Source organism: Limulus polyphemus, unplaced genomic scaffold, assembly GCF_000517525.1.
Source record: "Limulus polyphemus unplaced genomic scaffold, Limulus_polyphemus-2.1.2 Scaffold56, whole genome shotgun sequence".
In the NCBI taxonomy this organism is placed as follows: Eukaryota; Metazoa; Arthropoda; class Merostomata; order Xiphosura; family Limulidae; genus Limulus; species Limulus polyphemus.
The window spans coordinates 67,391-83,794 of NW_013665666.1; the positions used below are offsets into that span (position 1 = coordinate 67,391).

At 32.4% G+C, this 16,404-nt stretch overlaps 1 protein-coding gene across 1 annotated transcript in view; it reads left to right on the forward strand.

Annotated features, from left to right (window-relative positions):
* Positions 1 to 4,122: 4,122 nt before the first annotated feature.
* The window catches only part of LOC106463870 (sodium-independent sulfate anion transporter-like), a 43,765-nt gene continuing 31,483 nt past the window's right edge, over positions 4,123 to 16,404 (forward strand). Inside the window, exons 1-5 of the mRNA XM_022391801.1 lie at positions 4,123 to 4,226; positions 10,685 to 10,932; positions 12,102 to 12,297; positions 13,831 to 13,916; positions 14,770 to 14,849. Of these exons, the coding sequence (XP_022247509.1) occupies positions 4,151 to 4,226; positions 10,685 to 10,932; positions 12,102 to 12,297; positions 13,831 to 13,916; positions 14,770 to 14,849 (686 nt within the window). The 5' untranslated portion in view covers positions 4,123 to 4,150. The remainder of the gene's footprint in view (positions 4,227 to 10,684; positions 10,933 to 12,101; positions 12,298 to 13,830; positions 13,917 to 14,769; positions 14,850 to 16,404) is intronic.

Consider the following 16,404-nt stretch of genomic DNA (forward strand, 5'->3'; position numbering starts at 1 on the left):
TTTAAACACTTCAACTCTTACAACAATGTTTTTATTAGTAGTTAGCGTATTTTTAAACACTTCAACTCTTACAACATTAGTTTTTATTAGTAGTTAGCGTATTTTTAAACACTTCAACTCTTACAACAATGTTTTTATTAGTAGTTAGCATATTTTTAAACACTTCAACTCTTACAACAATGTTTTTATTAGTAGTTAGCATATTTTTAAACACTTCAACTTTCATTAGTAGTTAATAACAAAGTTAAACTGGCATCCTTTCCATAAAGTCCCAATCAATGCGTTTAATATTAAAGTCACACATAGTTATTGCATAAGTATTATTATTATTAACAACCCTGACCTCATTATGTAATTTCTCATTGACCTTTTCTATCTGATAAGATGGTCTATAAGAATTGCTAATTAAAAACTTTGTATCTTAGAAACTTCTGAATGTATAATCCACCATAAGGTTTCAACTTGACTATAATTGTTCATCTCTTCACTCCCTTACATAATTAAAGACCCCCACCTTTCCTCCCTATTTCAAAAATTATATTATATTTCAAATTTCCTATTATCAATGTTCTCCAAATCTAGCCAAGTTTTATTGATTCCCATTATGCCATGGTCTTTCATTTCAAATAAAGACCAGAACTCACCTCTTTTATTCCTGCTACTCCTAGCATTGGAATAATAATAACAACTAATCTTATTTTTTGAATATGGCAGATGTATGTATAAAACTATTATTTGATTTGTTATGTTCTAAATTTCATTTTTTTTTCAGTCTCCACGTTGTTCTGGCTATCTTATCAATTTGTTTAATCCAAGTTTCTGAAGCTTCCCATCACCATCACTACGCAGGTATACTTTAAATTATCGTTGATGAATAGCTTTAGAGCTGCTCCAAACATCTTACTACCTAGCTTGCTTAACTCCTTTGCTTCACGATAACTTTAGAGTATATGCTCGTGGAAGGGACAAGGATTCCAATTTCAGAGTTTTAGTAGTATATAGATTGGTACTTGAATTTTTGCTGAACCTAAAATTTTAGACTCAACGTTTTACCTCTGTGAACCTTTGTAAACCCAGTACTATCATCCTGAAGCAATCTCTAACTCGATCTATTTTCTCTTGCTCACTTGATTCCTACTCATAATCTGCTGTTCTCCCCTACAACAGCGCGATTTTATCCATCTCTACCTCATCCTTAATTGAGCAAATTCTGCATATATAATGTACTGTATCTTTCTGAGCATTCTGAAGGTCGCAGTCAAGCCACAATTCTCAAACATAACCCAATCTTGACACCTATCGTTCTTTATAAATTCGAACCCTCTTACCCCAGAAATACATCTAATAATAATGAAGTTTACTAGGCCTTAATTCTCTATTACAAATCTATCCAACCAAAAATTGTATATTTGCTGTTAACATTTTAACTAAACTTAAGCTATTTCACAATTTGTGGATTAAACTGTAGATAATCTAACACGAAAATATCCCCTTAACTAACATTAATACTAATAATTCATGTTATTAAACTATGATGTACACTACCTTTTCAGTTATATTATCTTCAGTTTAATTCACAGGGAGAATCAGTTTATCTTAAGAATTGAAAGTATTGTTTCTGTTATTATTTGGTAGCCGTTAAGAATCTAATACATTAATCAAATTATTTCAATTAACAATTAGTGTATTAGATTCTTAACGGCTACCAAATAATAACAGAAACAATACTTTCAACTTGATTTCTTGATTTACTTGATTTCTTCTCCCAAGCAGTATGATGAACTATGAATTTGGCGAAACTAGTCTACTGCAGCGAGCATAAAGAAACAAATAATAAATTAGGTCTCTACTTCATTCATGGATTCTTACTTTTTCTTCACTGAAATTACATATTTTGGTGAGGAAAAGAAAAATTTGCATTTAACAGTAAGCTAGATTTAGTGACGTAGTCTGAAGTCCAATGACGTAACTTTAGGCTTAGGTTTTGAACTACTGTTATTCAACGGCAGATAATTGTTCGAACTTCAAATGAAGACTATTTAGTTAAAACTTTTAACATGTAATTTCTTCTGTAAGCCTTCTAAAAAAATTCTGCAATACATAATCAAAATAATGACAGAAATAAGCTGTATCTGCACTAGAGGGTTTGATTAGGGGTTTCCACATCAGTAATGTCTCATAAAATTATATTTTACAGCTTTTCTTAATCGGTTATATAAATACAAAAACATGAAGAAACACTAGTAATGTAATTTCTAAGCTTCATAAAATCTACTAGAGTGGATTTTTGTTTAAAACAATGCTATAAAAAATTATCTTAAATAAATTTAGATTATTTAAGTTATATACTGAATTGTTCTTTGTCTCTTTATAAATATAAGAATTTACTAGCTTTCCTCGAACTCTTATTATGACCTCATAGTAACTGTATAAGTCGTGTAACTAGAACAAAGTTTTGGCTGAAGATCAAAATACAGATATTGTGTGAGATAGGTGGCATTGGTAGAAACTACCGTACTCTTCGGTTTATTAAGTGGTGGTTTCGTTGAATTTGTTTTGTATGTTTGGGCTAACTAGTTACGAAGTATCCAAATACTACCTACCTTACTCTGTGGTCTATAGTTCCTAACTAAGAAATTTATAAATTATATTTAGTTTTGAAATATAATAAATATGATGTGTTAAATTTAGCTTGATGTGTTACGTTTTGAATTTTAATTGGTCAAGGAATTTACCTACTGTTTCATTGGATAGTTCCCTTGTCGCCTGCATGACACTGTGTGTGTGTGTGTGGGGGGGGGGGGATATCTTTGCTACTCTCACCCAGAAGAGAGATACTTCCACAATCCAGTGTGTATTTTCTGATTGGTCAGCTACAGCAAGAAGGTTTTGTGTTAATTCAGTTTTGGCAATTTTCACGAGAGATTCATTCTGACCGTTGAGGAGAACAAACTTGTTTCTGTCCTGAAGGAGCCAAGACTTGCTGGTGAAGTTTCATCCGTGTGTGAAACTTTTACTCGTTACTCTGCTCATAACTCCAAACAACTACATGATCGTATCTTCAATTATTCAGTAAATAAAGTCTCATTTTTTGCTTCAAACTTCAACACCGTGTCTTATTTCTTTCAATCCACTTGCAACAGATTACTACACTTTCCTACCACATACGAATCTATTGTTTTTACGTAGATCATGTGACTGTGCCCACGTTCAACCTAGAATTACATCATATATTCCTTCTAAATGAAGAAGGTTACAAAAATTTAATTCATAAATGTCAGAATATTTAACCGTTCATGAATATTCATGAAAAACCACTGAAGTAAAGGAAATTCAATGCTATGGTATCTTTTCCAAAACTGGATTCGTATGTGCTATGATGCTTTAATACATTTTTGCTTGCTCTGTAGTTTATCTTACGACAATCTGGTTCAGGCTACATAAAGCATAACATACCATGACTAACCATGCTGTTTTTGGTTGCTTCATTGTCAAAATCATTGAGTTGAAATGAGATAAAAGCTCCGGAGCAATAGAAAAACATAATAATGCTATTTTAATGAATTTGATTGACCGATATCGTCTACAATACATTAAAATGTTTTCTAAATATGCTATGACACCTGATTTCTTAAAATAAAAAATGTATTTTGATAAGAAGACTGTCACGAAGATATTCTTGTAAATTATGTTAATATTAATTTTCCCCCTTTTTGCAAGAAAAACTTTGGATCTATTATATCTTAAATGTATTCTATACTCGAAGTAATGTTATACTGAGAAAATAATGCTATAATGGGATAGAACTCTAGCAGATATCAAGTATTTACGTATTTGATTCGCTAAAATTATATAAGATAGACCAATTTTTCACTACTTTCCTAGATTCAACTTTAGCTTTATAAAAATCATTTTATAAACTATTGTGTTGTCTTCGAGAAGAAATTAATAACATTGAAAAAATGTATTGGCCTATAATCATTAAGAATTCAAGATAACGCCTTAGGGCATTGTTCTCGAGATTCCTGGTAGGTGGAGACACTGTAGACGAGAATGACTGTTTAAGTTTATATTTTCATATATATATATATATTTTTACTGAGATTTAAAAAACACCACCGTCAACTAGAAACCTTACCGTCAGTTAGCCATGACGACAGAAGAGAAGGATGTTAAAACCAAATTAACTGGAGATTTTCGTGATTCTTGGGCTGAGAAGATTAAAGGTACCTAGTCTTCAAATGTTTTTTCTACTTTATCATTAAGTAGATTTGTTTGCTCTAATGATAATTATACTTACCGTTTAATAAAGCTCATACCTACGTTTAAACATGAAACTTTGTAACCATACTATTCGTATAGCACGCCGGTGTAATGATGAATGGCTCGTGCGCTTTGACCGATACCCAATAGGTATTAAAATAATAACAAACGGCCTTCGTTCTAAGCCGACTCGGAATTTTTATAATTTAGAGTACATTAGTTTTCCAAAACAATATGTCATGCCAATTTACCCAGCGTTATGATGCAGTGCTTGGCTTGTGAGTTGAAATTATTATCTTCCAGCAAAGCTTATGTACGTCTGTGTTTGAGACACAGACAGTCTGTTTATTTTCTAAAATAAGTACAAAATTCTGTATTTGAGGTATATATATTTTCGGTTTTAAACAGAATTATGGACATCTGTATCCAAGACACAAGTAATATGTTTATTTTTAAAAAGAACCATAGAAGGTTGTACCTGTGTGCCTGGGACACAAATGATCTGTTTATTTTTAAACATTATTGTACAAACTTATATTTGTATATGTATTCCAATAGAATGACAGGAGTTCAAATAAACTCCTAAAGATTAAAGGGGCAAGATGTTTTAGTTAAATTGTCCATTAACCAAATGAACAACAAGAGCTGACATTAGATCAAATTGTGTTACATTGACAATATTCCGCTATACTTACAATTTGTGGTACGTTAGTATTCTCAAGTGTAAAGTTGCTAGAGTTGAATCTGACCAGGGCCCGCGCCAGCTATTTTTTAAATGGCTGCCACCTTCCCTCCAATTTGACTTTTAAAAACCTTATAGCTATAAATATAATCATATTTATTTGTTTATTAAAGCCCGAAAAAATTTTCAATAACAGTTAACACGTGTAAATTCAATGTTTTACAGTGATAGAATTTTCACTTTTCTTGCGAAATTGAGGCGAAATCTCATACTATCTGCTTCAAGTCCAAGTTTTGTGCAATTTCATGTTTTAATCAATTTAGTTTGGGAAAGATACTTTCTCTAACAGCAGTGTTGATGGGCAAAGTCAACAGGAGTTCTCAGAGCAATAAAGTGTTGTGAAACGACGCTTGCTAATTTGTTCTTGCAAAATGAATGCATTTTAGCATACTTTTATGAACTTAAGTCATTATTTAAGAGAAGGGTATGCAATTCGTCATATAGTTATATTGCTCTGGTGTCAGTTACTTTGCCGTCTGATGAGCCAATGGAGTGTTTCATTGAAATATCGATGATATTTTCGATAAGTTAGTATTTCAGCACAGGAAATTTCCAAATGAACTGTGTTCCTATAGTTGCCGAACACTTTCTTCCATGGTTCCAGTGAATGTGTTAACAATGATATTTTGCTGTGGATCAAGCATGAGTTAACCACAACTTGCTTATTAAAACTGTATCATTTTTCGTGAACGAACTTGCTATTCTTGTGCATATTTGACAATGATTTATATTTCTTCTGCAAGCTCCCTCGCGTCCACCAATACATTTAAAAGGCGAAAACTGATGAAGAAAGTTTTCTTTTTCCACTTACGGAATAACTCTAGACATGTTAATACTTCTGTCTTGCAGCTGGTTATTGGTGAAGTAAATTTCAAACAACAAGTCGTCTTATATCACGATAATCCACAAATCTGAAAATTAGCGTTTCGGTGGCAATTGATTTTGCTTTGAAATATACTCTGGTCTAATGGCTTTTGTGAAGGTATTGTCTTCTGCAATGTAGACCAGAGTCCCGTATACTTCTTCTAGTGGGTATTGGGATATATGAACAGCAACACTTCTACTTTTCATTCAGCAGTAACGGGAAACATGTTGCAGTAATAAATGCTTTGAAGCAAGGCGAAGAACATAACTGCTTCGATTCAAAAGTTTGCTGCATCATTCAACATGAGGTTCACAGAATGTGCATCGTAAGCTACAATAAAGACCTTGGAATTAAGTTTATAATTCTGTTGTTTTTTAATGTCGACTAAATTCTCATATCTTTCAGATTTAAATTTTCTCAGAACAATGGTGGTTATAATGGTACTATTTGTGTTTTTCAGTGGTATAAGCATGTAGAAAATGCTCGTGGATATTGACCTCACCATCTTAAGCTCCAGATGATTCAGTAGCTGTGACAAATCGAGTGGTCACTCTTATTTGTTCTATATAACTTATGTGTAAAATATAATAAATCACAACTGGGTAGCAGTAGTAAACATATGAGTCTTATTCTTGGTGTAAAACAATTGATTGATAGGAGTATGGTCCTTGGTATAAGACAATTGATTGATAGGAGTATGGTCCTTGGTATAAAACAATTGATTGATATAAGTCTAGTTCCTGGTTTAAAACAACTGATTGATAGGAGTATGGTTCTTGGTATAAAACAATTGATTGATAGGAGTATGGTCCTTGGTATAAAACAATTGATTGATAGGAGTATGGTCCTTGGTATAAAACAATTGATTGATAGGAGTATGGTCCTTGGTATAAAACAATTGATTGATATAAGTCTAGTTCCTGGTTTAAAACAACTGATTGATATGAGTCTAGTGCTAATGGACTTTTTACGTGGTAATTCCTCCAAGATGGTCTTTCGTTACATGATCAAACATATTTCTAGGTGTGAAGATATTCTCTTGACTTCCACGTAGGGCAATCAATATTTGTTTTGCGTACTTTCTGACAAACAAACAGACAACATCAACAGAAATTTCTACTTCATAAGGAGGGAAACTGAATGTTTCAACCTGCTTTCACATTAGCTACCTTGAGCACACGTGCTCAAATGAGAAAAGCATAATAAAAGAGGAGGTATTCACAGATAAACTGATTTTTAGTTTCTAGCCTTTCTATTTTGCCTACTTTGCCTATCAGATCACGTTGGCCCTACAGGCTTGACTGAATCCACTTTACTGAAGCAGCTACATTTATGAAAAACATACATTAAGTAACGAGTATGGACACTTTGGGCATATTTCTGACGAGTTAATGGATGATGTTATGGAGCATCATGGCCTGTTCCTCAATTAGTGAAACGCCAAGCTCTCTGATCACGCAGAGTAGGTTAAAGCATTGAGGTACACAAGGTCCAAGGGGGTCTTAGAGGTGTTTTATAGGATTTAAATTAAGATTCATGCTGGCCAATCTATGACCTCTACGGTTTCTTGTTTAAAATAACTTACTATAGTTATAAATGTATGACAAGGGGCGTCATTATTCTTTAGGATAAAGTCTGATCCAGTCGCCTCCAAATTATACAATTGGGTCATTACCATATCAATATATCACCAAGCAGTAAATACACCCTTCGGAAGCACAATAAAATCTGTATATCCGTTCACACCGGTGCCTTACTATTAGTTTAAGTAAAGAAAAGAAGTTCTAACACCTCTAATCCGGGTATTCGTTTCTGTACTTTTAACCTCACATAGTCAAAAAAAAAATGTTTTTGTGTGAAAATAAAAGAACAGAGAAGATCACCCAGTTCCATGGTTCCTGTTGATGTGTGAAATTAAAAATGTAGATACGACCACTTAGTTTAGTGGTTTCCTTTTCTCCGTGTGAAACTATAAGTACAACGACTACGACCCAGTTCAGTGGGTCTTCTTGACTGTGTAAGAGTTAAAGTACAAAAACGACCATGCATTAGTGGTTCTTTTTTGCTCTTCGAGGTCAAAGTACAGTTACGACCACCAAATTTAATGGTTCTTTTTTTTTATTTTACTGTCTGAAGTTTAAAGAACAAAGACGACCACCGAATTACGAATTTACTGATTGTTGTTTTCTATGAGAAGTTAAAATTATAGAGACGACCACCCAATTTAGTGGTTTCTTTCTGACTGTGTGAAATTAAAATTATAGAGATGACCACCCAGTTTAATGATTTCTTTCTGACTGTATGAGGTTAACATTATAAATGACCACCCAGTTTAATGATTTCTTTCTGACTGTGTGAGGTTAGAATTATAGAGATATGACCAATTAATTTAGTGGTTCGAAGCCCACAAAACTAAGGTGGTCGGTCGTCTCTTTAACTTCATTCAGCCAACACAAACCACTAACATGAGTAGGCGTCTCTATACTTTTGATCTTACATATATAACAAGCACTACTGATGTGGATAGACTACGTTAGTCTTCTCTCCTCACAAAGGTAATGAATACAGAGTCCTTTTTGTGTTTGTTGGTAAAACAAACTGAATCTCAAGCATGTCGACAGGAATAGTAATTTGATTTATTCATAAGTAACTCAATTTGTATTCTTGTACACGAAAAAGTAAGCTTTATTAATTAATATATTTGATCACTTCCTGTTTGTTTGTTCTCTTTATTATAAAGTTGGCGAAATAGTAATTGGATTTATTCATAACTCAATTATTATTCTTGTACACGATAAAGTAAGCTTCATTAATTAATATATTTAATCACTTCCTGTTTGTTTGTTCTCTTTGTTATAAAGTTGGCAAAATATTGCATTTTATCAACAAGGATTTTTTTTTAAATAGTGACTCAAAAATACATTAATAAATAAACTTTTTTGAGGTACTAGACGATGAAACATGTTTTTTATTTGGTATTGCTTTCAAAAATTGGTAGCCATATTTTGATGACTATGACAGAATGATTCTTTAAAAGGATCTTGTTTGTTTATTTTTAATTTCGAACAAAACTAAACGAGGGCTATCTGTCTAGTCTTCCCTAATTTTAAAGTGGGAGATTAGAGAAAAAATAGCTAGTCAACATCACCCACCGTCAAGTGTTGGACTATTCTTTACCAACTAATAGTTGGATTGACCGTGACATTATAATGCCCTCACTGTTGAGAGGCCTAATATGTTCGGAGACGGGATTCAAACCAGGACCCTCAAATTGCGAGTCGAGTGCTCAAACCATCAAGTAATGCCAGGCCTTAAAAAGATCTATCTATTATTATTACTATTATTATGATCCTAATGAAAGATGTTAGTAAATTACCGGTAAACGAATCCAAACATTATAAGAATAATTAACTAGAGATTTCTAAACAAATTCAATCAAAAAAGGGGAATATTGCTTGAGTGATATACCTGAGAAATGCTAAATATTTGATTCTCCAAAAATATTTTTATTGAACGAAAGATGTCCTTCAGTTAATTAAAGTTGAACATGCAAACCAATAAAATAGTTATTATTATGTACTCACAAAACCACTGTAATTAGCATTTGTATTTTAATTTTTAGTATTTGTGCAACGAAGGAATAGTGTAATATTATTAATATTACTTAAATTTCGTACATTGTAAATTACTTTGATGCGTGTTAGCACGAAGCAGTAGGCTTAAAGTATCGTTTTCTTGCAGAGAAAACTAAGTTTTCCAGACAAGATACTAATAAGAAGTTTTTCTTTAAATATCAAGATCATTTGCCAGGATAATGTGTTAAAGCCCTTTTTCTTTGAGGCAAATTCCTTTTTTTATAGAGCAAAAGAGCTCAAAAGGTGAAGTTACATAATGGGAACAATTATACGTTAAAATGTGTAAATTATTTTTTGAAGCAAAAGGCATTTAATTCCGCTATCTATTTGTCTTTACACTCACTCGACGCACAACTACTAGAATATTGTGTTTCTTAACTACTCTAAAAATTGATTTTGTTAAATATTTCGCCACATACCATGGACGCCATCTGAATTGGCTTTACAATTCTTAGGTGCAGTTGCTTTTCATTAAAAATTCCATTCTAGACATACAATAAAAGCTCTGCAACGAATCCTATACAATACATTGAACTGATATGACTTGTTCGTAAAGATAATATTTTCTTTATTTTGTAAAATATCGAAAATTACTTCGTAATTTTTATGCAAGACTTTAAAGCATTCCCGTATACGTCATTATTACATTTATCTAATTAATGAGCCAAAGGTTGACTGTGTTATATTGGTAGCGGAGAATAAATATGGGTAGAATTTATATTTATTGTATATAGATAAATGTTTTACAAGTGACCAATGAAGTTTCTTGTTATGTTAGAACGTTCCAGAACTTTCTATAAACAACGTGATGAGTATATTTAAATGCTACATACAACTGTGTAAACGACATAAAAATGTGTTTGAACTTGCAAATCAAAATATACTTTCCTGCCCATCATCTTTCAAACCTGAATTGTAATGCAATCGCTCAATCGATAATTGAGTCAAAAAGATAGTCTCTAGCAAAGGATTGAATGTCACCTTCAAAAACTTGTAATTTAATTAAAATTTAATAGGACGAAACGTTTCTTCCTACACGTAAAAAAAAGCTCAGATAAACAGTTTATTTATTAAAGTAAAATAAAATTAAACAGCTGTGTATAAATATATAAAATACAACGAATGACATTTTACCACACGTGTCTTATGAAGAATCTGTTTCAATCTTTCTTTCCGTAGAGGAGGATCCTGCTAATCTATGGGAGGACGAGGAAGACAGTTCTTTTACCATTAAGGAATGTGGATCTAAGTGCTACCGACAATTTTGTTCATTAAAGTGCTTGAAACGTAGAATCCCGATTATTACCTGGCTTCCCCACTACTCGCTGGATGACGTCAAAGGGGATGTCGTGGCCGGTGTGACAGTAGGTTTAACTGTCATACCACAGAGCTTGGCGCTAGCAGTTTTAGCAGGACTTCCACCTCAAGTACGATGTTTATATTTCCTATAATATTAGTTCTAAGTTTAAACTACCTATATTTGAATGATAGATATTTATCAAATGGTTTATTTTTTGTGTATTAGTTTCTCAGCAGTAATATTATTAACACCATGAATACAAAAGTTAAACATTATCAATCTGATTGGCTTCAGAAGAGCATATTTCACCCCTAAAGGCACAATAGTGAATTATAGTATCTACAACGGAGCGATAATATACCCTAAAATGATATGAATTCAAACAAATAAACATAATTTAATCTAATAATGATCCGTCCACGTTATATGCCATTCTTTGTAAGAGAGTCACAGTTTGTTCTGCTTTATGTATATGCGCTAAATAAAGTTAAAACGAAATTTGCATTGTGGTTTAGTTAATTTACGTATTAATAAAAACATAATGTTGAAAGAAAAATTGATAGCTTGGTAAACATGTTCAGACTGATAGTATTTTTTTTATCTGAATTAATTTTTTGTTGAATATAACAATAAATGCCATTAACTCGGATATTATTATCCTGTTGACGTATGCATGGCTTATATACAAAAACTAATCAGTTGTAGAAAAACCAACAGTAGGTCTAACGATTCTTTTTCATAAAATTTTACCGTTTTGATGACAAAGAAAAGCCATAGTTTTATACAGTTGTTATACACAAGGTTCTTAACAACCGAGGAATAAGTTTCTAGATAACTTTAAAATATGTTGATTATTATTGAAATTTCACTGCATTGTTTTATTATCAGTATTTGATTTATACATGCTTCATGATATTTCACTGTGTTGTATAGTTTACAGTATGCTTGATACATAGTCTTATGAAACATCATTGTATTGCTATTTTTTCATTATGCTTTATATACAACATTCATGAAACGTCACTGTATTGTTTTTTTGCAGTATCCTTTACATAAAGCCTTCATAAAATGTCGCTATATTAGTTTGTTTGCAGTATGAAATGTCACTGTATTGTTTTTTTCTTCAGTATTGTTTAGATAAAGCCTTCATAAAATGTCACTATATTAGTTTGTTTGCAGTATGAAACGTCACTGTATTGTTTTTATTTTTCAGTATGGTTTATATACGGCCTTCATAAAATGTCACTATATTAGTTTGTTTGCAGTATGAAACGTCACTGTATTTTTTTTTTCCAGTATGGTTTATATACGGCCTTCATGGGATGTTTCATGTACGTCTTATTCGGAAGCTGTAAAGATTTGACCATTGGCCCAACAGCAATAATGTCACTGGTGACTTTAGAGCACGTGCAGATTGGTGGTATCACTTATTCCGTGCTGATTACGTTTTTCAGTGGTTGTATTCAACTTCTTATGGGATTTCTCAACTTAGGTGAGGTCTGTTAACCATGTCACTGGTTCTAATTTAACCAAACAAAACACCTTTTACTTGCTGCTGCTCAGTGTCGATGTCCACTTGGTATTAGAGAGAACAAAACTATAACTAGAACAAAAATACAGAATTCAATTACAATTGTCGAATTTTGTTCAAAGGTTTAAAAGTATGAGTTTAAGACATTTATACATAGTTTATTATGAAAAAGTGTAAGTTTGAAAGAGTATAGGAAAGGGTTCAACTTTCTTGCATCATTTGGACACGAAAGCTTACAGCAAAATTAACAATTATAAGTTATAAATTTATATTATTAAAAGTAAGCACATCGCCGTTGTGACTCGGTGGTAAGTCTAAGGACTAATGAAACTAAAGATCGGTTTCGACACTTGCCTTGGGCAGAACATTGATAGCCAATTATGTAGCTTTGCGCTCAACAGTAAAGAAACAAACAAAAATAAAATGAATGCACAAATTTTATTTTGTATTTTGGGCATTCTTGCTATCATATTAAGTTTCATTTTTATATCTATTTCCTTTGAGAGATATTAACCAGTTGCTAAAGTACAAGAGAAATCTGTTTATATTGTTTCTCATCACCGCAGATTTCTGTTTTATCATGGAGAATTTATTACATACAACAACACTGTTTGTCAACACTGCAGACTTCGGTGTTGTCACGAAGAACTTATTACACACAGCAACATTTTGTTTCTCAACACCGCAGATTTCTGTTTTATCATGGAGAATTTATTACATACAACAACACTGTTTCTCAACACTGCAGACTTCGGTGTTGTCACGAAGAACTTATTACACACAGCAACATTTTGTTTCTCAACACCGCAGACTTCTGCGTGGAGAATTCATTACACACAGCAACCCCACATAATTCTGTGTTGTCATAAGAAGTTATTACGCATAGCAACACCGTTTCTCAACACCATAGACTTCTGTATTGTTATGAGAAGTTATTACACACAGCAACACCGTTTCTCAACACCATAGACTTCTGTGTTGTTATGAGAAGTTATTACACACAGCAACACCGTTTCTCAACATTGCAGACTTCTGTATTGTTATGAGAAGTTATTACACACAGCAACACCGTTTCTCAACATTGCAGACTTCTGTATTGTTATGAGAAGTTATAACACACACAGCAACACCGTTTCTCAATACCATAGACTTCTGTATTGTTATGAGAAGTTATTACACACAGCAACACCGTTTCTCAACATTGCAGACTTCTTTGTTGTCTAGGTGATTCTAGAAGACATTTTTTTCATGATATTACTAAATGGTACACACTATTTTTTCTATTTTTATCCCTTTTGGAAATCATCGCTAATGAAGATAGTTCTATTTTTGGAAACTATTTGATTATAGCTCTTAAAATGTGATTTATCAGTTGTTGTGATTATTCGTACTCTGGTTGTTGTGATTAAACACTAGTTTATAACTCAGTAAAATATATAGTTTTCACCTAGTTCGGGAAGCTCATCCAAATGAATTTTGCACAATTATTTGCAGGTTTCCTGATCAATTTTATTTCTGCACCAGTTATAAGCGGTTTCACTTCTGCGGCAGCCATTACTATCGCAACCACTCAACTCAAAGTAAGCGTCAACTATCTTCTTGCGTTATGGTCTTTTGAGGATCTTAGATTAACATCAATTGAAATTCATTGAAAATTTATTTGACGAAAGGGGTAATTCTATAACAGAACAAAAAATGTTATTTTATTATTTTGCTGATACTAGGAATTGAAGTATTCATATGGTACATCTAATTTATAGATGAACTAGTAAATAAAAACTTGGTCTAAAGTCGTCAAAACTAAAAATATTCTTTTGAACACAGATTATGAAATAATTTCACATGAACATATGTTTTCTTCATATATACTTTAATCTAAGAATTATAGATAAGATATATTTTATCTGAAAGTGGTTTGGGAATACCACAGACTAAACTTTCTTTTCTTTTTTGAAATGATAGAAAGTTCTACGATGTTTAAAAATGCCGTTATCATTATTACAAATTTCTGATCAAAGCAAGATATCCAAAATAAATCTGAACTAAAAACTACTCCAGTGAATTATTTAATATACAGGTCTAACTAGAAGTTTGAAATGTTCAAAAAACAAAAATACATAATGATTAGAATGCACTGATTTATCAAATGGATTCTCTCACTGTTATTGGTATTTTCGGCCATAATCCCAATGATATCACCGAAGGTTCAACCAGCTTAAGATACTTAGGCTAGTTTTAAATCCATACACTAAGCTAACAATGTAAAATACTTGTCAAAGTAATGTATGAATATATATATATATAATAAACATATGATAAATATCAAAAATGAAATATATAATAAATATATGATAAATATCAAAAATGAAATATATAATAAATATACAACTACTACTGCTAATGAAACTAATAGTAAATGTGTTATATCTCTAGGGAATGTTTGGGCTGAAATTTCACTCTGAAGGATTTACTGACACTCTGTATAACTTTTTTGCCAACATCACCAGCACAAGGTAAGTCGATAATTACTGTATAACTGATGGAAAACTAACTAATCTGTTTCATTGTTTCTCCTTAAACGTAATGATCAAAAGTTAACTTTCTCGTTTCAGGACGAACTATTTTTACTATTCAGTTCAGTATAATTTACTATATTGTTTTTCGTTTCGTCATGAGTAGTGAAAATCATGTTTCATTTTTCGCTTTGAGCATTACGTACGTCATGGGAAGTGAAAAACTGTCATTTCTGTTTGTCATTACGTACGTAATAAAGAGAAAACAATTCCACTATTTCTATATATTGATACGCAAGTCACGTTCTGAAAGAAGCCAATATTTCTATATTTCAGCATGTATGCAACAAACACTCAATATCTCTGCTATATATCTAACAAGGAGTATAAACATTTCAGCCTTTTAAATATTACTACCACTTTGTGTGCAAGAACATGCACCATTTGCGCTTCTTACTAAGTTGATAACCGGGTTGATTCTACCATCAATTTAAAATGCTAGTGCCTATGTTAGAGAGTTAAGAAGTGCAACATTTCAGTGTGCTACTGCAGAAGTAACAGAAAGCAATTCCGGTACGACGTCTGTGTATTATTATATATGTAACAGAAAGCAATTCCGGTACGACGTCTGTGTGTTATTATATATGTAACAGAAAGCAATTCCGGTACGACGTTTGTGTATTATTATATATGTAACAGAAAGTAATTCCGCTACGACGTCTGTTTGTTATTATATATGTAACAGAAAGCAATTCCGCTACGACGTTTGTGTGTTATTATATATGTAATAGAAAGCAATTCCGCTACGACGTTTGTGTGTTATTATATATGTAACAGAAAGAATTCCGCTACGACGTCTGTTTGTTATTATATATGTAACAGAAAGCAATTCCGCTACGACGTTTGTGTGTTATTATATATGTAATAGAAAGCAATTCCGCTACGACGTTTGTGTATTATTATATATGTAACAGAAAGTAATTCCGCTACGACGTTTGTGTATTATTATATATGCAACAGAAAGTAATTCCGCTACGACGTCTGTGTGTTATTATATATGCAACAGAAAGTAATTCCGCTACGACGTCTGTGTGTTATTATATGCGTAGCAGAGAGCAAATCCGGTACGAGGTCTGTGTGTTACTACATACATAACAGAAGGAAATTCCGCTACGACGTCTGTGTGTTGTTATATATAACATAATGTTTTAGGACAACATGGGACCTATTGGGCCATCTCGACTGTTCTATCCTCTAAACTAATTAAAATATGTAAAAAAACAACAACTTAAAGCCAGCCCTTATTATTCATATACTTATCAAGCTTTTTCTTAAACTTACCGTATTTGACGGCTTATAGGACGCACTTATTTCCCAAAATTTTGGCTCAAAAAATCGCCCTGCGTCTAATATGCGAAGTTGAGACCTTCCGCAGGCCAATCTTCTTCATAACGCTCACTATCCTAGCATACGATCAGTACAGCATTGCAACTACGAAATAAGAAATAGGAAATTTGCATAGGCCAGACGCAGTCGAATTTTCAGCATCCTGTTA